Source organism: Palaemon carinicauda, chromosome 1 (genome assembly GCF_036898095.1).
Source record: "Palaemon carinicauda isolate YSFRI2023 chromosome 1, ASM3689809v2, whole genome shotgun sequence".
Lineage (NCBI taxonomy): Eukaryota > Metazoa > Arthropoda > Malacostraca > Decapoda > Palaemonidae > Palaemon > Palaemon carinicauda.
Genome location: NC_090725.1, coordinates 43,923,659 through 43,948,780, shown reverse-complemented (window position 1 = coordinate 43,948,780; position 25,122 = coordinate 43,923,659). Strand labels below are relative to the sequence as shown.

The 25,122-nt window shown below is 36.5% G+C and overlaps 2 protein-coding genes across 3 annotated transcripts; one reads left to right on the top strand and one right to left on the bottom strand.

Moving 5' to 3' along the window:
- Positions 1-431: 431 nt before the first annotated feature.
- LOC137647856 (uncharacterized) lies at positions 432-10,167 on the bottom strand. Of its 2 annotated transcripts, XM_068380812.1 has the most exons (8): positions 9,249-10,167; positions 6,042-7,200; positions 5,744-5,822; positions 5,353-5,436; positions 5,021-5,100; positions 4,493-4,703; positions 3,746-3,847; positions 432-1,536 (listed from the first exon to the last, which is right to left on the bottom strand). In XM_068380812.1, exons 1-8 carry the CDS (start codon positions 9,843-9,845, stop codon positions 1,212-1,214), a joined length of 2,637 nt encoding a protein of 878 aa, XP_068236913.1. In that variant the 5' UTR covers positions 9,846-10,167; the 3' UTR covers positions 432-1,211. The 2 variants fall into 2 exon arrangements, with proteins under 2 accessions (XP_068236913.1, XP_068236920.1); XM_068380819.1 differs by lacking the exon at positions 3,746-3,847.
- Positions 10,168-14,947: 4,780 nt separating this feature from the next.
- On the top strand, positions 14,948-22,860 carry LOC137645710 (uncharacterized). The gene is made up of 8 exons (XM_068378582.1): positions 14,948-16,414; positions 18,124-19,285; positions 19,623-19,701; positions 19,989-20,072; positions 20,387-20,478; positions 20,773-20,992; positions 21,458-21,547; positions 22,060-22,860. Exons 1-8 carry the CDS (start codon positions 14,948-14,950, stop codon positions 22,535-22,537), a joined length of 3,672 nt encoding a protein of 1,223 aa, XP_068234683.1. The 3' UTR covers positions 22,538-22,860.
- Positions 22,861-25,122: the final 2,262 nt, after the last annotated feature.

Below are 25,122 nucleotides of genomic sequence, written 5' to 3'. Positions count from 1 at the left end.
GTCCAGCTTCCAGGATCCAGCCCAGCTCAGAGCCGCAACGTACATTCTTCTGGAACTTGCTCTGACAAATATTTCCTAGTGAGGTTCCACACCTTGATTTCGTGCCCGGTTTTCTGAAGGCTGAGTGGTGTTCAGAGGGGGATACTTGTGTATTCAGTATATACGTATTTAGATAAATACATCAACAAAAAACCCAGGTGTCTCTGGTCCATTGCAAAGACAAAGACATCAGACATGTAAGTATCTTTATCAGTCAAACGTTGATATTTCATGGAAGATGGAAATACACAATACCAGATAAGATATATGTTGATTTACAAGAAGAAAATCCACAATCAATGAAATATAATCGTTTGTCATTTTGGCACCAAATGGGGCACTTTAGAAGTAATATAATTCATTGTCATTTTAGCACTTAGCAAGGCACTCTAGAAGTAATATAATCCTTTGTCATTTTAGCACTTAGCAGAGCACTTTAGAAGTAATATAATCCTTTGTCATTTTAGCACTTAGCAAGGCATTTTAGAAGTAATATAATCCTTTGTCATTTTAGCACTTAGCAGGGCACTTTAGAAGTAATATAATCCTTTGTCCTTTTAGCACTTAGCAAGGCACTTTAGAAGTAATATAATCCTTTGTCCTTTTGGCACTTAGCAAGGCATTTTAGAAGTAATATAATCCTTTGTCCTTTTGGCACTTAGCAAAGCACTTTAGAAGTAATACACAGCATTGTGCAATCCAATTAAGTGATGGTAATAAGAAGTAGTGATACGTTCCATCAATGTATTTAGATACAAAAATAAGCTTTTATACGTATAAGAATTGAGAGAAAAAGGAAGGGCACAGACTTTATAGTATCTGAAATAAGTTTATACTCTACTTTTTGTGTCCTTGATGTTCATCCAGTCTTGAATTAACACTTAATGACCCACATTTTGGACCATGCAAAAAAACTGCATCTCACAAGAAAAATGTTAAAAAAAAAAAATGTCATTTTAACTAAAGTCTGCATTTTTCTTTGAGACAGATTTGATGCTGAAAACCAAATTAGTTATATTCGTCTTTATCTTGTACTTTATCTTGTATGTTATCTGTCAGCAGGACGAATCTGGAGTGACCTCTGGACTTTCAGGACTTTGAAGGAATGGATCTGAACACTGTCTGATCCCGGAAGAGATGAACTGGAAAGGTCAGTAACTTCATAAACAGGTTTATAAAGGGGACACAGAATTTTGGACATCAGAGGAAGAAGAGGAAGGCTTGGGTGACCGGACTGAAGTAATGAGTGTTCGGATGACCGGCAAGTTCGAGAGCTGACCGATGAAACTCGAAGTAAGAGAACTCAGCGATGACAGAATACGATTTACGATATCTTGCAGCCACCTCTTCATATTAGCTGGAAATCGGTTGGATTTCCTGATCCACTGGAATAGCCTGGGATATTTCTCCTCCAAGTGCTTCCGTTTGTTATTGCTTGAGAGTAAACAGATGCAGATGAAGAAACCTTGCACCGAATTGAGGGTCTCAGATAAGGCCCTGGAAAGACAAGGAAGAGAAATGAAATTTCTGTCGTGATAAAGTATCACCTGAACTTACTAGTCTAAAGCTCCAATGTCAAGATAGAACACTAAATTCCTGCGAGAAACTTTTAAGAAATTTCGCATTATAATAAACCATGTATGACAGTTTGCTATCATCAAAATTGAAAAGTAACATATGAATATCTACTTGTTTTTGAAAATGATTAAGTAATATAGTACACTGACATTAGATTGGTTAAAACTTCTCTTTAGGATTCATTTTACACTTGTATTATATATTCTTGTTTTAGACTAAACAACTTATCCTTCTCTGAGTCAGTGAAATCATATCTCTTCTCTGTCAGCAAGTGATATGTTGAAGTAATGTTATATGTAGTCCCGTTTTCACTGAACATAAATTGAAAACTATTCTTGAGAGTCATTTTAACTTTCTGAAAAAGAATTATTGTACTATTGAACTTTCTCGGAGTAAACATTCCTTTCAAATGGTCACACAAATTTTTTCAAAAAGTCCCAGTTCCTACTGATGGTCTTAGAAGTCTTTCAATAAGTCTTAGCTCCTACTAATGGTCCCAAAAGTCTTCCAAAAATTCCCGTTTCCTACTGATGGTCAGAAAAGTCTTCCAAAAAGTCCCATTTTATACTGATGGTCACAAAAGTTTTCTAAAAAAATCCCTTTTCCTACCGATGATGACAATAGTCTTTCAAAAGGTCACATTTCCTATTGATGGTCACATAAGTCTTCCAAAAGGTTCTATTTTCTACTGATGGTCACAATAATCTTCCTAAAGGTCCCATTTCCCAATGTTGGTCACAAAAGTTGCCCTAATGATCACATTCCCTAGTTATGGTCACACAAGTCTTCCAAAAGGTTTCCTTCTCTATTGATGGTTACAAACGTCTGCTAAAAAGTCTAATTTTTACCGATGGTCACAAAAGTCTTCCAAAAGCCTCACATACTACTGATGGTCACAAAAATCTTCCAAAAGGTCCCACGTCTTATTGATGGTCACAAAAGTCTTTCTATACGTCTTAGTTCCGACTGATGGTCACAATAGTCTTCCAAAAGGTCCCATTTTCTACTGATGGTCACAAAAGTGTTCCAAAACGTCCCATTTCCTATTGATGGTCACAAAAGACTTCCAAAAGGGCTTTTTTCCTACGGAATGTCACCAACGTCTTCCAAAAGGCCTTATTTCTTGCTGAAGGTCACAAAACTCTTTCAATAAGCCGTAGTTCCTATTGATGGTCACAAAAGTCTTCTAAAAAGGTCCCATTTCCTACTAACGGTCGGAAGAGCATTCCAAAGTGTCCCACTTCTTACTGATGGTCACAAACATTTTCTTGCAAAAGGTCACATTTCCTACTTATGGTCACAAAAGTCTTGTAAAAGGTCACATTTTCTGCTGATGGTCACAAAAGTCTTGCAAAAGGTCACATTTCCTACTAATGGTCACAAAAGTCTTGTAAAAGGTTCCATTTCCTACTGATGGTCACAAAAATCTCTCAAAAGGTTCCATTTCCTACTAGTGGTCACAAAAGGCTTCCAAAAAGTCCTATTTTTTACGAATGGTTATAAAAGTTTTCCAAAAGGTCCCACTTCTTACTGATGGTCACAAAAGTCTTCCAAAAGGTAGTATGTCCTACTGATGGTCACAAGAGTGCTCCAAAGGGTACAATTTCCTACTGATGGTCACAAAAGTCTTCAAGTTCCAGTTTACTGATGGTCACAAAAGTCTTCCAAAAGGTCTCACTTCCTACTACTGGTCACAAAAATCTTCCAAAGGGTCCCCTTCCCTACTAATGGTCACAAAAGTCTTTCAATAATCCTCATGTTCTAATGATCATCACAAAAGCCTTTCAAAAAGGTAGGGACATTCTAATTTCATTGTAATTTCAATGGTATTGTCGTTCGTCTGTGTAATAATATCTATATAGTCACTACAACTCTCCAAAATGTTGTCATATCTTAATACGGTTTGGTGTGAATAAATATTTCTGAAATAGAATACCTTCTAGAGCACTGTAGCCTATTTCATTTTTTTTTTTCTGCTGATGTTTAATTCTTAATAATTTGAATTTAAGACATATGAAATCTGTTCAGATCCTTATTACTCTTAAAATGTTATATCATCATGATGGCAAAGTTCTAGAATAGAGTAAACAAATAAAAAGAGAGAATATTCATAGAGGCCATAACTTACCCTAGTTCTGAATTATATTCTTTCCACGCCAGTATTTCTATAACCCGTAGTATACCACAGCAGACGGGCAGGATAATAAAGAGTTTCAAATTTTGGTGAACACTGAAAAAAAAAATATGGAAGATATTTTCTTGATCCATTAACGTTTGTGTCACCTTATCTATGTTATGATTATTTCTTACTGATTTATCAAAGGTATGGTAAATGAGACAACACTGTCAGCCTATAATAAATAAAATCGAGCAATAACTCTTAGGATTTCTTTAACTTGAAGCAGAAATCACAAATATCTCCATAACCAGTTATGGCTATTTCTTAACAACTCAGAATCGGTGCCATATAAAAGGCTAAATATTGTAAACAAGTATATAACAATGGTAGAATCGATTGCCGGATTATTTCTAAGACAAATAGGCTACATTGAACCAAATAGAATGACAAATGTATTGAGTACTTCTTGGCTTACAGATCCTCAGCAAATAAACATTATAAGAATCACCCTGCATGTGAATCATTTTCAGCAGTCATTACGTAATTGACTATATAGTTAATTCTTTTTAGCGAGGCAGATTTGCACAGACTCCCAGGGGTGCTCTTTCAGCTTGGGAAAGTTTCCTGATTACTGATTGGTTGGACGAGATAATTCTAACCAATCGGATAGCAGGAAACTTTTCCAAAATAAAAGGGCACCGCTGCGAGTCAGTGCAAATGCACCTCATTAAGAAAAATTGAGTATGTATTTCTTACTCATGGACGTAGTCAGTAATCTGTTTTGAAGGCAACGTGTCGTCTTGTTTACTAATGGCACCAGCTCCTAAGCAATAGGGGTAAGTGGTGACTTCTTTGTAGTTCTTGGGCATTCTTTTGTAGTTGATGTAGGTAAGGACGAGGAAGATAGAGTTGAAGGGGATCAACACAGCGATGGGGCCGTAGAAATAGATCAGGAGACCGATGTCCTCTGAAAGAAAGTAGCGCTGATAATTGATAAAGGAAATGTAAAATGTTCTTTCTTAGTTATAGTCAGTCACTATAAGGACAGAAGGGAACTTTATAATCTATATTTTAACATCATTGTAGAATAGTGATGCGTTTAGAGATTATTTTCATCAACGTTTAACGAACATGGGAAGTCATCGATAGTTCTGGAGAATCTAAAATTTTATGCTGGTAGTATGAATGAAAATGTTTCTGAGGAAGAGCCAGTGTTGGATTAGATTATTGCTATTGATTTGAAGATTCTCTGTAAAAGATTTCTGAAGAAATCTTCAGTATTACCTTTTAACCAACAGCGTGAAACACCCCAGGCAATATCAAGGTCAGTTTCAGGAACACCATCCAAAGAAACAGCAATTATACTGAAAAGAAAAGGAAAATGATAATAGTTTAATTTCAAAGTAATACATAGAATTACATAAGATTTGAAATACGAATTTATCAGTTTACTGAAAGATTAAAGGTCGTAACCTAAATGAATTTCAACTCAAGAAACTTGTGCTGCATTTTGTTGCAAATTAATAATTCTGACAAAATAACTCCAAAGACAACAAAACGTCAACAGATTTTCACTGAACTGTTTTTTTTTTCTTTTTTCAATTTTACACTCTCACCATATAGAAATAGGTATTCCCCAGGCATACATCATGTAGAACTTATTCGGATAAGATTTCCACGGACGAAAATATCTTAGTCCCCTGGAAAAGATATCAAGAGTTAAGATATGAATCATCGAATAGACGATTATGAGCTAAACACTTTGTTTCAGTACGTCAAAAGCAAAGGAAAATTCAAGACACCATTTCTACATTTGATATCCTTCAAGATTTTATGTTAGTTCTCTTCACAAATATATCCATCTCTCGTCCATATTTCTTTTTATTACCTTTTAAAATTACGGATTACAAATTTCAGCTGTAAAGTTTTCTCTTTTTATTACAGAATGGATTAGTTAACATATGAATTTAGGAAATATCTACAAAGGTCCAATGCAGATACTCTCACCTGATTTTCCTCCAGATCTCAAAGCACATCACATTCAGCCAGAAGAATGCTGCTAGGAATCCAAACTGCTCAGCAATGGCTGCAAAACAAAGTTCTATTTTCTATAACTCAATATACAACATTTGAAGAGCTGTATTACAATTCAGTTAAGCTATAAGTGGACATATATACAAGATAAAAGGGTGAAGACAAATGTTTTTCTAAATTATCAGTCATATCATAGATCGATATTTATTAATATTAAGACTATAATTTATATTAAATTTTGATATAACATTATTTTTAAACCAGATCTCACCTAGATTGGCGTAAAATTCCTCAGTAAAGATCTTAGGGATCCCGTGAACAGAGAAGCTAGAGATGTAAGCAATGAAGAGGCTTATCAAGAAACACAATTGGTGCAGGCCTCCATTTGCAAGTAATTTAGGCACCAACACATAAAAACCGATGGTCATCGTAATGAAGATGAGAGAGATGAAGTTACAAACAGGCAAGATATATGGCCGCACTTCTGACCAAAGGGAAGTAGTCAGACATGCCAAGGCGCTTTGGTGTCGCTGTTCATTGTCCAGGAATGTATCCACACAGAAGTCAGTAGAAGTGAATTCTCTATCTTTGAGAACCAGATTGCCTTTTCTGTCTACACCAGCCCTTTCTTCTACTTTGGATACTGCTTCACATAGTGGATATCCGATTACAATATTATAATTAATTAATTCCATGTCAGTAGGAGGAGTAAAAGTAGAATTAAGATCTGGAACACAGCTGTAGCGATTTTTGTCCATTGAATATCCGTGTTTACAACATTTTCTAAGACATGTCCCATTTGCACAAAGTTTTTTGTGTGTTTCTATTGGATCACTGTAACAAAAGCTTGTAAAGTAGTCAACAGAACCTTCAGAATTATTGATTCCATCAACACAGTACTCAGGACATTTGTAATATACACGTCTCTTGCAAATGTATCCTGGTACCCAACCATTTGCTACACCATCTGCTAATGAAAAAAGATTTGATTGTTTGTGGCCTAATGGAATGGTTATCGGTGTTTCATATTCTGAGTCGCATTTCAGTGGACTTTCGTACTCCGTAATATTATCCCAATCTATGCCATCAGAAAAGGGTTTTACAGAAATGGGAGGTTTAAGCACATCTGGAGTATTCGCATCTTGGCATTTTCCTTTCTTCATTGCTTGTCCATAAGGACAACACCTTGGAACAGAAGGTATGGGCACACAAGCCTTCATTGTCCAAGTCAGCTGATCATGTTCATTCAAGTGGTGAAAAATGCAATAGTTATTGATGCGTTGTCCCTCTAGTTTTCCTGCTTCTTTGAGAAGAACTACATCACCTCGAGGTCTTATATGAAATTGATTCTTTGTGAAATTCATATAACTGTGTTTGGAAGTATCACAGTTTACATCTTGCACCGTCACATTGTAGCTCGACACATTTTTCTGAAAAAAGGACAAAAAGTAAGTATAATTTCTATAAAAGATGTCACAAGAAGGAAAATTTACAACAATAATTTGTATCCGCACATATTCCAATTGTCTACTTTTTCTGGTAGATCACTAGAAAATTGAAAGGATTAACAAAGAAGGGCTACAAAACTTACTCTTTTATAGAAAGTTTAGGAGGAACTAGTCATGAAAGATCGAGTGCAAAGAGAATGTGTGACCCGAGATGAAATCAACCACTTCAGAAGATGCTCCTGAATTATTAAACCGTAAGACAAGTTACACCTTCTGCTCAAGATAATGCAATGAAATTTGAAGGCTAGTAATAATAGCATGGCTTCACAAATAACATACTGGTTTTAATAATACTTCTATTTTTTTTTTTTACCTCTTCTGACTTCCTTTACACAAACAATCATTTTTAGGAAATAATGGAATGTTCAATATTTACTTTCGTAACAGCGTATGTGTGTGTATGTTATCCACACGTACAATCACAAGTATGTTTTAGGATTCACTGAAAGAGAAAATTAATCGATTATTTCAAACGGTAAAGGACTGATATTGTCTAAGACCTGACCAACATCCTACCATGTGGGTTGGGAAATCTCACACGCGCGCTCACGCACAACACACCCATACACTGTATATATATATATATATATATATATACATATAATATATATGTATGTATATATATATATATATATATATATTTCAAATAAGCCATATCCATTAATATATTAAAGTCTGGATTCTCTTAACGACCTCGGGATCCAAGCCCCAGGCGAAATCACTCAAAGACTATAGTATCTGACCGGCCAGGTTCCGAACCCTGGTTCAGGATACTTGTATGACAGTGACCTTACCGCTTAGCCACTTGGTCGGTCAGATACTATAGTCTTTGAGTGATTTTGCCTGGGGCTCTGATCCTGAGGTCGTTAAGAGAATCCAGACTTTAATATATTAATTTATATGGCTTATTTGAAATATGAAAAACACGTTTAAATGTGCAAAATTCATCATATATATATATATATATATATGTGTGTGTGTATGTGTGCATACATACAGTATATATATATATATATATATATGTATATATATATATGTGTATATATATACATATATATGTATATATATATATATATATATATTATATATATACACATATATATATGTATGTATATATATAATATATATATATATATATATATAGAGAGAGAGAGAGAGAGAGAGAGAGAGAGAGAGAGAAAATTTTCAGGACTTCCCCTTGATTTCCTAATTAACTGTGATACTAATCGGCCGTTTCTACCCATTTACTTATGAGTTTTAAATAAATGTAAAGATTAATTCTAATTTGTTCTTCGTCATTGGAAAAAACAACTAGTGGCCCCAGATTATGACTTGAAAGTAGGCGTGTAATCCCCTTAGAGTTTTCAACATAACCAATAAACATGAGTATAAATTTCATATACTACATTCACATTTTACGTTAATATGACTAAAATTAATCAATTAAGGGGGTAAACGGGTTTGATAATAAACATATCATATCTCGATACCAGTTTCATACTGATCTAAAAATAGCAAAATGGAAAATCGGGGAAAGTGTATGAAAAGGATAAATGAGTATTATTAGAATTTCGCTTATTACATATTAATATTTTCATTTCTATTGATGTATTAAGTAGAAAAATCCGTCCATATTATAGAATTTATAAAAAATTTTAACCTTAAGATAAACTTTCTATATGAAAAACGTGAAAAATCATTTGGATGAAGATTTGCACCAAAGGAAGTCAGTCAGGTGACGAGAAGCACATACGGAAATTCGAGTCTTCTAGAATAGAAAAAAAAACTTTTAGCACAAATATATTCAGATATGAACTCAAAAACTGATATTAAGACTTTAAAAAAAAAAACCGTCAACAAACCTTAAAAAGGAATTAGACTTCATAACTACTTGGGAGTTCACACAGATCTGAAATAAGTCAGATAAAACCTGTGATTCATACAGGAAGTTATTACAATCAGCTACTGACCTCTTTTGTGTATATCCAATCCTGCTGGACTGGAATGAGAATGGCACCATCGTAAACTTGGCACTTCCCATTCACATAAATTTCATTTAATTCGCAGTAACACATCACAACGGATCCGGCTACTTGTGGCCCTCCAATATCCGGACACTTGGAAAAGGGGTTTTCTGTTCTTCCTTCAGGGGTCAGTGCATTAGTAACATTTGGGTACTCTGTGGGAATATCATCAGGGGACAATGTCGTATCCATTTCCGGGAACTTCGTCGTACTTGTTTTAGTGGAATCAAGGTCTTGGAACACAGTGGCATTGCTTTGACGGAGCGATGAAGTATCTGTTTCGTAAAACGAGGAATTGTTAGTCTTATTAAAGATGGTGGCATTTGTTTCTATGGCTAATACACTACTGATATAAGAAGGAGAGTTGCGAACATCTGGATGTAGAGTGGATGTTATAGTCAACATCGAGTCATATTCTAGTTGATGGCTAAATAGGGCGGTGACAGGGGAAGGACCGTCAGAGGAATCGGTGTTATTCGATGGTATCTGGAACGCCTCTGACTGGAACAGAATTCCAAAGGCGAATACTGCACTCAGCATCATTTTCGCTTCCAGCTTTTCCAGCTCATTAACAACCTTCGATATAATCCGGCTCTCAAATATGTCCCCTTTCGACTAACAAGGTTTATCACAATTGTTTCTATCTATAAACGTTTTAATACACTTTCCATGATACCGTTAATTTAACATCAAGACCTAAGTTGTAATTTCTTCAATACACCAGAAATAAATCACCATAAAAAAAAACGTTTTTCTCTTATCAGTAAACACTCAAATTGCATCGACATGCTTTACACGTATTGTGCGATGCAAGCGGTTTTGACACTTCCTGCTTGTCCGGCCTGTGACTGGAGAATGAGCTGACTGGCTCGCCGCTCCCGAGTCCCGAATTCTTACTCCGTTTAAAGCCTCATACGTATTTCTCTACGTATATCTTAAACTGCCGTTGCCACCTGGATCCGTAGAATTTTTGACATACACACACACACACACACACACTCTCTATCTATCTCTCTCTCTCTCTCTCTCTCTCTCTCTCTCATCAAGCAATACGTATGAGGCTGTAAACCACCTCTCTCTCTCTCTCTCTCTCTCTCTCTCTCTCTCATCAAGCAATACGTATGAGGCTGTAAACCACCTCTCTCTCTCTCTCTCTCTCTCTCTCTCTCATCAAGCAATACGTATGAGGTTAAACATGCACCCCTGCTCTCTCTCTCTCTCTCTCTCTCTCTCTCTCTCATCAAGCAATACGTATGAGGTTAAACATCCACCCCTGCTCTCTCTCTCTCTCTCTCTCTCTCTCTCTCTCTCATCAAACAATACGAATGAGGCTGTAAACCACCTCTCTCTCTCTCTCTCTCTCTCTCTCTCTCTCTCTCTCGCTTACTTTTTTATTTCAATGTAGAGGCCTACCAAGAGACACAATTGGTGAAGGCCTCCATTTTCAAGTAATCTTGGAACCAACAGATAACTGGAAATTCATCTCATCTAAATTAGCCTACAGAGTCTCCAAGCTTGTGCGAGGCTATGAATAGAGGTGACAGGTTTAATTAATTATAAACAATAATTCAATGCTTCATTGCAAATGGCGATACAGGATATCAGGTTGTTTTGTCTTCTCTCTTCAGTTTATATTCCTCCTTCCTCTTTTACATCTACCCATAGTCCAGAAAGCTAAGAGATCATATATACAACAACCAGCAAAGAATTCTTAGCTTCTAGATTCCCAAATGATTTTAATCTTTGTTACAGTGAAAACCAAAAACCTAAACAAAAGAGACTAAATGATGATTCATCTTTTCGAATCCGGCTTCCAGGCATCAGCCCAGCACCAAGCAAGAGCAACCTGTTTCTAGAGACAGAAATTTCCTAGTGAGGTTCGACCGCTAGATTTAGTACACGGTTGTCTCATTTCACAAACGTGTTGACTGTAAACGAGAAAAGGGGTAGATTAATATCATATATGCTCTAGAGTCTAGAGCAAAGACAAGGCTGAATAATGCTCAGTGAAGGGGAGGGGGAGATGAATGGGAGACTTGAACCAGATTAAGGCTAAGGGGCGGATAGTAACGGGAAGGGTGGACAACAGCAAAGCTAAGGGACGTTGGGACAGGTGGGGAGATTGATGGAAAACGTGGACCACAGCAGTATTAAGGGACGTCCAGAGAGGTGGATGAGCATGATGGGAAACATGTACCACAGCAAAGCTAAGGTACGTTTAGAAAGGTAGAGGGAGATTAATGGGAAACATGGATCATAGCAAAGCTAAGGGGCATTCAGATAGGTGGGGGAGAATAATGGGAAACATGTACCACAGCAAAGCTATGGAACGTTCAGAAAGGTGGGGGAAGATTAATGGGAAACAGGGATCACAGCAAAGCTAAGGTGCGTTCAGAGAGGTGGGGAGAATGATGGGATACATGTACCTCAGCAAAGCTAAGGGACATTCAGAAAGGTGGAAGGAGCTTAATGGGAAACGTGAACCACAGCAAAGCTAATGGACGTTCAGAGAGGGAAGGGGGGGTGAGATTAATGGGAAACACTGATCACAGGAAATCTAAGGGACGTTCAGAAAGGTGGGGGAGATTAATGGGAAACAGGTACCACAGCAAAGTTAAGGAATGTTCAGAGAAGTGGGGGAGATTAACGGGACACATGGGCAACAACAACGCTAAGGGACGTTTAGGCGCATTGAGGAGATTGATGGGAAACAAGGACCATAGCAAAGCTAAGGGATTATCAGACAGATGGGGGAGATTATTAAACACGTTGGAAACAACAAAGCTAAGGGAAGTTTAGGTGGATAGGAGAGATTGATGGGAAACATAGACCACAACAAAGATGAGGGATATTTAGAATAGCAAGCCCAAGAGTTATTATGAATGATTGCTATGAAAGAAAAAAACTGGTTCAGAAATAACAGTTTTTATAATAAAATGTCTTCTCGTTTTGATCTGCAGTTTTTTTAAAGTTGAGTTTAATTTCTATCCAGGTTTGTAGATCTCATGTTATGATCTCATATTTCAAGGTGGTTATCTTTAAAATGCGTTTGAAAATCTCTACAATATGATTCCAATGAAGAAAGAATTTATCCCCCTGATTAGAAGAAATAAATTGTAACTTTTAAATCTTATTTAGATAGAATGATTTTTACCATTATCTAATATATTATTTATTCTTTGATACAGGGTTCATAAAACATTCATAAACCGGAGCTATATTGATCACTGGAAAACTTCTTAATGCATGATATTAAGTGAAATATCTTCTCAGATCTGTGTGGTAAATTTTTGGTGACAGGAATTAACACATCGGTTTATCTGTCCGTCCTCATTGCTCGGGGGGGGGGGGGGGGGGGGGGGGTGATTAATGGATTTTTCTTCCAAAGCACACTCATAAACCGGGTGGTTCCTGGAGAAGTGGATTCTGGAGACGGGATCTTGGAGACGGGTTCCCGGAGACAATCCTTCGAGTACCGCTCATCTGTTGTAGTAGGTTGGTTAGGGCACCCATTGAGATACTACCGCTGGAGAGTTATGGGGTCATTTGACTGGACAGACAGTACTACATTGGATCCTTCCCTCTGGTTGCGGTTCATTTTCCGTTTGCCTACACACACACCAAATAGTTTGGCATATTCTTACATATTCTCTTCTGTCCTCATACACCTGACAACACTAAGATTAACAAACAATTCTTCTTCGCTCAAGGGGTTAACTACTGCATTGTAATTTTTCAGTGGACACTTTCCTCTTGGTAAGTGACTCTTCAGCTATGGTAAGCAGCTCTTCTAGGAGGACACTCCAAAATCAAACCATTGTTCTCTAGTCTTGAGTAGTGCCATAGCCTCTGTACCATGGTCTTCCACTGTTTTGGGTTAGAGTTCTCTTGCTTGATTGATTGATTTGATTGATTGATTTAAAGTTTTCAGGCATCCTGCTTGAAGGTACACTTCAGCACACTATTCCATTTTATTTTTCTTCCACTTGTTTTGTTAGTTTTCATATTTTATATAAGAGATATCTATTTAAATGTTATTGTTCTTAGAATATTTTATTTTTCCTTGTTTCCTTTCCTCACTGAGATATTTTCCCTGTTGGAGCTCCTGGGCTTATAGAATTCTGCTTATCGACTGGGGTTGTAGCTTAGCAAATAATAATAGTAGTAGTAATAATAATAATAATAATAATAATAATGAAAAGATACTTTTGCACTAAAACCAGGAATGTGTCTCTTAATGATATTTCTAATATTCTTTTTATCAAAGACTGTTTTTATGATGATTCATAATCAAGTCCAATGAATCGTATAAATTCAATTCTTTAATTCCAAATGTAAAAAGAGTTTCGTCCAGTCATACTTTATACATTACTCTCGGGTATTTGCAGTTCCTGTGCAAGATATAACATACCCAGTGTGTAAAGGACGTTTGATGGTGTCATTTCAACTCTGAGAAAAAAAAAATATGAAAATATAGATATCATTATTACCACGGCATTAGATGCTCTCCCTGTCATTGTGCTGCATTTGTTGTTGGTGGTGGTGTTGATGCTGTTGTTGTTATTGTTGTTGTCGATGTTTATATCCACATACGTATATATGCTTGCCACTTTACCTGCGTACACCTGTACATGATTGCTTAGCCTAGAAAAAACCCGAGTTCGAAGTCCAGGTCAATAAACCTCATTAGGAAATTCTTGTCTCTCGGCGCGAATCCTTTTGGGCAAAGAACATTTCAAGTTCCTGAAGAAACGGGATGCTGCTGCTGCTTTTTCGAAGGGGAGAATTACAAGACCGTCGTTTAGTGATTCAATATTTGGATTCCTGGTTTTCAGTAGAGAAAAAAAATACATATATACTTGTGTGTGTACATATATATATATATATATATATATGTGTGTGTGTGTGTGTGTGTGTGTTTTGCTTCTTCTGTTACTGAGAGAGAGAGAGAGAGAGAGAGGGAGAGAGAGAGAGAGATGGTCTAAACTTGATACGTATTGCTTGGTGTTCTTAAAATGCTGTTGCTAGTTGGAGTTTCTTACAGGGGTGTTGTAAAATCAATTTGGTAACTCTCTCTCTCTCTCTCTCTCTCTCTCTCTCTCTCTCTCTGATTAAGTATATCTGGGATAAAATATAGGAACTTCACATTAATCAATATATAATCCACATTGAACTGGAATTAGTTTAACAAATTTGGATGCCGAAGCCTGAAAAGCTTTAGGAACGTATTGCATCGTAGCTACTCCCCAAAATGGGTTGGACCAATCCAGGTCTTCTTCGTCTTAGAGAGTCTAGTTGATAATTTCGGTTTTGGGGTCTTGGTAACTAGTCCGCCCATACCTCTGGAACAGGCCAGACACATAGGAAGGAATGGACTAAACCTATTACATACTCAATGTGTAGTGGCTGGACAATGCAACTTCAGTGTTTGCTGATAATAAGAAATAAGTTTTTTTTCTAATGGTGGTTTATTTATGGAGTGTCAAAGAAATTTCCACGTAATATCATGGAATGTGTATTAGAACGTTTATAAATTGAAGCAATTGTGATATAACTTGAGAGATTATTCTTCTGTCAAAGGGGAACGAGTAAGAGAGGCGAATTATATCGAAGGTTGTCAATGAGCAGAAAAACTGGAAGTGAAAATGATGCTGATTGCAGTATTCGCCTTTGGAATTCTGTTCCAGGCAGAGGCGTTGAAGATATTGAATAACACCGATTCCTCTGACGGTCCGTCCCCTGTCAGCGCCCTCGGAGTCGAGACGGAAGAAACAACATCATATACATCCCACCCTAGAGTGTCACCAGATGACAGTACCAAAGTGGAACCTGATTATATTACCACAGTGTCACCTGAAGACAGTACCACAGCGGCACCTGATGACAGTACCATAGTGACACCTGATGACAGTACCACAGTATCATCTGATGACAGTACCAAAGTGTCACCAGATGACAGTACAACAGTGGCACCTGATGACAGTACCAAAGTGTCACCTGATGACAGCACCACAGTGGCACCTGATGACAGTACCAAAGTGTCACCAGATGACAGTACCACAGTGGCACCTGATGACAGTACTAAAGTGACACCTAATGACAGTACCACAGTGGCACCTGATGACAGTACCAAAGTGTCACCTGATGACAGTACCAAAGTGTCACCAGATGACAGTACCACAGTGGCACCTGATGACAGTAACAAAGTGTCACCTGATGACAGCACCACAGTGGCACCTGATGACAGTACCAAAGTGTCACCAGATGACAGTACCACAGTGTCACCTGATGACAGTACCACAGTGACACCTGATGATAGTACCAAAGTGTCACCTGATGACAGTACCACAGTGTCACCTGATGACAGTGCCACAGTGTCACCTGATGATAGTACCACAGTGGCACCTGATAACAGTACCAAAGTGTCACATGATGACAGTACCACAGTGGCACCTGATGACAGTACCAAAGTGTCACCTGATGACAGTACCACAGTGGCACCTGATGACAGTACCAAAGTGACACCTAATGACAGTACCACAGTGGCACCTGATGACGGTACCAAAGTGTCACATGATGACAGTACCAAAGTGTCACCAGATGACAGTACCAGAGTGTCACCTGATGACAGTACCAGAGTGTCACCTGATGACAGTACCACAGTGGCACCTGATGACAGTACCAAAGTGTCACCTAATGACAGTACCACAGTGGCACCTGATGACGGTACCAAAGTGTCACATGATGACAGTACCAAAGTGTCACCAGATGACAGTACCAGAGTGTCACCTGATAACAGTACCAGAGTGTCACCTGATGACAGTACCACAGTGGCACCTGATGACAGTACCAAAGTGTCACCTGATGACAGTACCACAGTGTCCCGTGATAATAATCCCACAGAGTACCCAAATGTTACCAATGCACTGACCCTTGAAGGAAGTGCAGAAAACCCCTTTTCCAAGTGTCCGGATATTGGAGGACCACAAGTGGCCGGATCCGTTGTGATGTGTTACTGCGAAGGATATGAAATTTATGTGAATGGGAAGTGCCAAGTTTACGATGGTGCCATTCTCATTCCAGTCCAGCATGATTACATAAACACAAAAGAGGTCAGTATACATGTATGTTTGTAATAACTTCCTGTATGAAACACAGGTTTTATTTGACTTATTTTCGAATTGTGTTTAGTTATGAAGTGTACATAATCCCTTGTTAATTAAAGTCTCTTTTCTGAAGTCTTAGGATTTCTCTCTTTTGGATATTCTGAAGAAGGTTTTTGCGAAAAGTTTGTTTATATTCCAGACGACTCGAATGCTCTTCTCGTCTGCTGGCCTATTCCTTTTTAGTAGAAATCTCCTTCCAGGCCATTTTTTGAGTATTTTTCAAGTCTTTTAAAGTCTTTTTCAAATCTTTTAAAGTCTTTTTCTTCCTGCACTTGCAAATCATAGGAAGTTCATCATAAGGTTAAAAGTCTTATACCTTTTGTAATATTTGTGGTTAAAAATCTATTTTTCTTCAGTATTAAAATATCAAAAGTAGGAAAATATTGATTTGTAAATACCGAAATTAATAATCATTCATCATTTTCATACATTCTTGAAAATAAGTTTAAAACTGATACGAAGACACGATACATTTTCCATTAAATTTGTTTTGGTAAAATATATTTCAGTCAAAGTAATTATAAAATATGATTGAGGTTTATGGAATTCATACTGGTGTCTGTTAGTGACCGCTTAAACTCTAGGGGAATTACACACATACTTTCGAAATATGTTTGCCAATGATACAGAAAAATGTTGAATTAATAAATTCGTTTTACTTACAATATAAACAAAAATTAATATTAAAAAATGCCAACTGTCATTATTGTTTACTAAGAAACAAAGAAGTCATGAAATTTTTTTTCTCTCTCTCTCCCTCTCTCTCTGCTCACACACATGCACACACACACACATGCACACACACACACACACACATATATATATATATATATATATCTATATATATATATATATATACATATATATATATGTGTATATATATATATATATATATATATATATTATATATATATATATATATATGTGTGTGTGTGTGCATATATATATATATATGCATATATATATATATATATGCATATATATATATATATATATATATATATATATATGCATATATATGCATATATATATATATATATATAAAATATATATAATTATGAAAATATTCATTAATACATAAATATTTATGCACACCCATATATACATATTTTGTATATATTTTATATACAATATATATATATATATATATATATATGTATATATATATATATATATATAGATATATGCAAATATATATAGACAAACAATATATACAATATCGATTATGTATTAAGGGACAGTTGTGTGTATATAGGGAAGCTAGTGAGGTGAGAGAATAATACAATCTTTAATAAAGAAGTAATTTACAAGGCTGTGACCAGCAAGACATTGGTGAGGCTTTACTATTACAACTAACCTTCAACCTTCATTAAAACTATCGCAGTCGACGATATGACTTTTTCACTGTTTAATCATTCAGTAGCATCTACTCAAGCAGTTGATTTCTTCTATTTGCACTCGATCTTTCATGACTTGTTCTTCATTATTCTTTTATAAAAGAGTGAGTTTTGTGGCCTTTTTCTTAATCCTTTCACTTTTCTAGTAATCTACTAGAAAAACTATACCATCAGGATATTTGTGGATACAAATTAATATTGTGCATTTTCCTCTTGACAACTTTTAGTGTAGTTACAATTATTTTTGTCCATTTTCAGGAAAATGTGTCGAGCTACAATGTGACGGTGCAAGATGTAAACTGTGATACTTCCAAACACAGTTTTATGAATTTCATAAAGAATCAATTTCATATAAGACATCGAGGTGATGCAGTTCTTCTCAAAGAAGCAGGAAAACTAGAAGGACAACGCTTCAATAACTATTGTATTTTTCACCACTTGGATAAATATGATCAACTGACTTGGACAATGAAGGCTTGTGTGCCCATACCTTCTGTTCCAAGGTGTTGTCCTCCTGGACAGGCAATGAAGGAGGGGAAATGCCAAGCTGAAAATACTAAAGATGTGCTTAAACCTCCCATTTCTGCAAAACCCTTTTCTGATAGCATAGATTGGGACAATATTACGGAGTACGAAAGTCCACTGAAATGCGACTCTGAATATGATCCACCGATAACCATTCCTTTAGGCCACAAGCAATCACATCTTGTTTCATTAGCAGATGGTGTAGCAAATGCCTGGGTACCAATAGAAGCTGACAAGAGGCGTGTATATTACAAATGTCCTGAGTACTGTGTTGATGGAATAAAAAATTCTGAAGGTTCTGTTGACTACTTTACAAGCTTTTGTTACAGTGATCCAATAGAAACATACAAAAAGCTTTGTGCCAATGGGACATGTCTTAGAAAATGTTGTAAATACGGATATTCAATGGACAAAAATCGCAATAACTGTGTTCCAGATCCCAGTTCTACTTTTACTCCTTCTACTGACATGGAATTAATTAATTACATTATTGTAATCAGATATCCACTATGCTTATCAGTATCCAAAGTGGAGGAAAGGTTTAGTGTAGATACGAAGGGCAATCTGATTCTCAAAAACAGAGAATTCACTTCTACTGACTTCTGTGTGGATACATTCCTAGACAATGAACAGCGATATCAAAGCGCCTTGGCATGTCTGACTAAAACATCCCTTTGGTCAGAGGTGCGGCCATCTCTCTTCTCTTTTTGTAACTTCATCTCTCTCATCTTCCTGATGATTATCATCGTTTGTCATCTGTTGGTTCCTAGATTACTCGCAAATGGAGGCCAATACCAACTCTGCCACTTGCTAGCCCTCTCCATTGCTTACGCCACTAATTTCTCTGTTCAAGTGTTCCATGAAAAATTATCTGATGACGTTTGTGTCGACTTAGGTGAGATCTAGTTCAAGTGTAATGCAGAATCTTATTCAAATATACATTCTAACTTTTTCCATTTCTGCAAAATATAATCCAAGCAGAAATGTTTCCCTATTTTTTTGTTTTGTTTTCAGTTTATAGTGTTAATATTTGAATATATTGATCTATACTGGGAATTTGAAAGTTTTGACTTTATTTTCTGATACTTTATTTATGTTCACTTTCCTCACATAGTATTTTTTGATCATTCGTTGGGACCAGTGAAGAGTATTCACTTAAAATTATCTTTATTGAACTTTAATATAGATTGTGAAGTGTAATGTCTTATGACAAATAACATTTCATTTTACAGCCATTGCTTTGCAGTTCGGTTTCCTTGCAACATTCTTCTGGCTGAATGTGATGTGCTTTGAGATCTGGAGGAAGATCAGGTGAGAAAATATCTGTATTGACCATTGAGAGATATTTCCGTAATGTATTATTTTGTTATATACATTTCTTTAATAAAAAGATAAAATTTTATATATGTAATCTGGAGTCTTCGATTGTAAAAGATAATGAAATATGGATGAGAAAAAGATTCCTCTGTCCAGAGAACTAATACGAAATCTTAGAGGATATCAAAGGATATGAAATTCTCTTAGTGTAGTGGACCCAAGATTTTAGATTATATTCGTCTATTTGATGATTCATCTATCAACTCTTGATGTCTTTCCAGGAGATTGAAAAGTTATCGTCCGTGCGATTCTTATCCAGATAAATACTACATGATGTATGGCTGGGGAATACCTTTTTTGATATGGTAAGAATGTGAAAATAAACACTTCAGAGTAAGAAAATATTTTCGTTTTACAACGAAAGAAAATGGAGTTATATTTGAAGTCTTCAGTGAATCCTTTGTGGACTTTGGAGTTGATTTGTCATGACAACTAGTTTAAAATTAAATTACAGATGATTTCAAGTACCGTTGAGTCACAGCACAAATTTCATGATATTACAATCTTATAATCTACGGACTTTGTTCTTTTAGTAATCTCTTCAATATTGTATAGTTTCATGTAATATTTTGAAATGAAGACATCTTAATTATGTTTTTTTTTTTTTTTTCCTTTTCAGTGTGACTACTTTTCTAATGCAGAAATATGCTCCTGATAATGTTTGGGGTGTGATTAAGCCCTACATTAGTGTTTCGCGATGTTGGTTCAGAGGTGAGACTAAGATTTCTTGAAAAATCGCCTTTACGGAATTTCCTCATAAATAGCAGTAATCTAATCCCTAGCTTGCTTCTTTTCAAAAACTGGTTAATTCAGACTACCAGCTAGGAATTTTAGTTTCTCCAGAACCATTAATAGGAGATTATTTCAGATTTCGTTAATCGTTGATTAAAACAATACCTAAACACACTACTGTTGAGTCTGGTGATACATCACCTGTCAACTATAAAGACCCCTTTTGTCCTTATAGGGATTCACTATAAGGTCATCAGCTCTACTTTCTTTCAGAGGACATCGCTCTCCTGATCTATTACTTCGGTCCCACCGCTGTGTTGTTCCTCTTCAACTCTGTGTTTCTCTTCCTTACCTACATCAACTTTGAAATACTGCTCCAGAACTACAAGGAAATTACCAATGACCTGAATGAGTTAGGAGCTGGGGCCATCAGACAACAACGCATCAGGTCTTGTTGTATACCTTTGAGACATATCAAGAACCACGTCCACGAGTAAGACATATTGTTGATTACTTAATGGACTTGAAATACTCTCATGTTGGGGACTTCTTATGTAATGTTTGCGAAGTACTCGATGCGTCTGTATATAAATTATCATTATTCAATTCGGTTCATTTCATTACCAATGTATTTCATAGAAGTAAACCAGTAATTAATTGCACCTTCGTTATACTAGTTTACAGTGTTTAATTTCAGTGTTTGGAAATAGTCGAAATTGGTTAAAAAGACATTTATGAGTTATGGTTTAAGCTGAGAAAGTCCGGAGATGTATTGCATGAATACTTGTATTGACATAACTTGAAATATTACTTTAGGATGAGTTCACTTATTACGGGTTGATGTTGCTCTGCTATTTGCAATGCAATGTGATAAATTAGTAAGGAATAATTATAGCATATATCCTGTTAAACAAGTATTAATAGATCCAGAAATAATTGTATTCTTATTTTTTTTCAGTTTCAAGCAAAAGCTGAAAATCTTTATCCTTATGGCCACCTGCTGGGTTACAAAAATATTTTCTTGGAAAATTCTTCCCTTGGAAATATGGTAAGTTATGGACTCATTATCATTCTTTTCTTTTCTTATTCATTTACTCTTTTCTGGAATTTGTTGCCACCTTGACAATGTAACATTCAATAATGATGAGGATTTGGACAGATTTCCGATGTCTCAAATGTGAAACATAAAAGGGGCTGCCATGATCTCTGGGGAATATTAGAAAATGAGCATCAATAGATATCACAATTTGAGATAATTCAAGAAAAAAAATCTAAATAAAACCAAAATAAATATAACGATTTAGTCAAATACTTATTTCCTATCTAGTCATTCATAAATGTTTTTCACACCAGACCGTAACAGATATCAAAACATGTAGATATTTAATATGTTATAAACGTAGCTGTGTTTAATATGTTGATTATAATCTTTGATTTCTTGCTGTTTTTCAAAGGTAGTTAGTGTTCTGTGTCTTAGCTTTTCATTGGTGCTTTATATCAAGTAAGTTCAGATGGTAATTCGTCACGATGGAATTCAATTTCTCTTCCTTGTCTTTCCAGTGGCTTAACTGATGCCCTCAATTCGTTGTTGCAAGGTTTCTTCCTCTTCATAATTCTTCTGTCAAACAGCAACAAACGGAAGCATTTGAAGAAGAAGATTTCCAGGCTATTCCTATGGCTTAAGAAATCCAACAAATCTCCAGCGAATAGGAAGAAGCGGCTGCAAAATAACGTAAATCGCACAATATCACCAACGAGTTCTCTTCCTTCAAGTATCAGCAGTCAGTTCTGGAACTCATCGGTATTCAGAACAATCACCACTTCAGTCCGGTCATCCAACACTCCCTCTTCTTCTTCTTCTTCTTTCTATGTCCAAAGTTCTGTGTCCTTTGATAATCCTGATGATGGAGTTATTTGCCTTTCTCATTCATCTCTTCCGGGATCAGACAGTGTTCAGGCCCCTGCCGATGCATCACTTCGAAGTTCCAAATGTCCGGAGGTCACTCCAGATTCGTCTTTGCGGATTTCCTGCCTGTAAATTAACATGTGTCTGATCTGGTATTTCCATTTTCCATGAAATGTCAGACTCTTTTCGTATCACGTTAGAATCCAACGCTTAACTGGAAAAGATATCTCGTCCATTTGATAACTTTTACTTTGACACTTTTATCCTTGACAAGGAAATGCTTTGCACACATTATTTCTTACCATTATTTTACACCTTTTTTGCTTATCACATCACGTGGACTATGTTCGTGTTTGTACTAAATTATTTTGTTATTCAATATTTGAAAAGTGAAGTGGAGTTTATAATTTTTGGGAATTAATACCGGGAGATTATGAATAACTAATAGGTGTAATATTTTTTTTTTCTAATTTATTACCTAATGCTAAGATGTCATATAAGAGTGGTTTATTTACGCTTTCCTTGGTGCTTTAAAAATGTTTTATATGTTGAGAATGTTTTGTAAATATGAATATGAATAAATTTCCTTCTTGTTTTTTTTTTTTTTTTTTTTTTTTTTTTTAACTCTTCGCTCCTTTACACCATTCTGAAGCTTAATTTTTCAAATATGACGAACAACTGGGACTGCATATGATTAGAATAATTTTGTCTTTCTGATGCAACTTCTGTACAATGTCATCTGTCTGTCCATGGGAGTTTCCCAGACATGGCTTTTTGGAAATCAAATTCTGTGGAAAGTCTATCCACAGGGAATCTTCAAATATACGTAAACCTTTTATTAGAACACTCTATCCACAGGAAGACTTTAAATCCACCTAGGCCTTTTTGGAGATCAAATTATGTGAACAGTCTATCCACAGGAAGACTTTAAATCCACCTAGGCCTTTCTGGATATCAAATTCTGTGAGAAGTCTATCCACAGGAAGACTTTAAATCCACGTAAACCTTTTTGGAGATCAAATTCTGTGAACAGTCTATCCACGGGACGAATTTAAATCCACCTAGGCCTTTCTGGATATCAAATTCTGTGAAAAGTCTACCCACAGGAAGGCTTCACATCCACCTAGGCCTTTCTGGATATCAAATTCTGTGAGAAGTCTATCCATAGAAAGACTTTAAATCCATGTAAACCTTTTTGGAGATCAAATTCTGTGAACAGTCTATCCACAGGAAGACTTTAAATCCAACTAGGCCTTTCTGGATATCAAATTCTGTGAAAAGTCTACCCACATGAAGCCTTTACATCCACCTAGGCCTTTCTGGACATCAAATTCTGTGACAAGTCTATCCTTATAGGTACAAATGTTGCCGGGAGTACTGGCACACTCTAATAACGGCATTGCCGTCAACATATAAACCGCCCTAAGGCGCAGACACAGTGATCATTCCCATATACTAATGCTAGTCCCGCTGCCAGTAACGACAATGTCGGTAAACGCATGGCAACAGAGACAAGCGGTAATAGTTTCTGCAGAAACATAATGCTGTATGGAAAGGCAGTGACACTAAAAGTGGCATCGCCGTAAATAGCGACGCATCACTATTACAGGTATAAAAGTAAAGTATGCCGTAGGAGACAACAAGGCCGTAAGTACTGGCACTGCCATCAGTCTAACAACTCACTCCGCATGGAGAAGTATGCGGACGGCTGGAGGGCCAGAACCCAGAGAGAACTAGCCCTCACTAACAACAATTTCAAAAACACAGCATCATAAAACATAATTTTGATGTCAATATCAGTGCCGGAAAGACCAACCACAGAGAGAGGTAACGACATGGGATAGAATGCCCATTATAATTATCTAAAATTAATAACTAAGTAAATGATGCTTATCGACCTAAAAATCCCAGAGGCTAGGAAACGGCAGAACAATAATGTCAGCGCACCAACATTTTCAGCTCACCCTTCGCAAAGGGGAACTCGAAAGAACCGCAAGTACTCAGCATGAGAAATCTCAAACGAATGTAGCATGGCGGACCTATGGATACGCCGTCGAAAGATACGCTAGGCCTGGATGCAGCAAGTCAAAGGAGAAATCCCAAAGGCTAAAAGGAACGACAGTACAGGAAGTCAGCGTACCAACTTAAATGAGATCACCCTTCACAAAGGGGAGCTCCAAGAAACTGCGCATACCTAGCCTGGGAAATCACCAGTCATTGCAGCACGATGGCCAAGAGTCTAAACGGTCTAAAATACCGAAAAATAAAAAACAAGTGGAAAAAATATCTCAGTGAACTAGTATAACTGAGGTAAAAAAAACCCTAAGGGATAAAGCCACTGTCAACAAATCCGGTAATACAAACTTAAACGACATCGGCGAGTCTGTCTTCAACTGAAAAGTTACCGCTCTCTAGGCTAGGCTACCCAAAACTAACACGCACCAACAAAAACATAAAATACAATAATGCAATTTAAATTCAAACAAAATAGAGCCCAAAGCATCGCAATGCTAAATAAAAGCTAGCTAACTTGAAACTTACACAATAAATTAAGTGAATACGAAAAATAAGGGCGATCAGGTACGTAACAAGATGCCCAAGCTAGCTGGACTTGGAGCGCCCCGGCTCCCTCATCGTAAGAGCTAAATAACTTTCCCCGAAGGGATCCAAAACATTTATAGCTAAAGCAAACTGCAAAGAAAGGTTGGTACTCAACT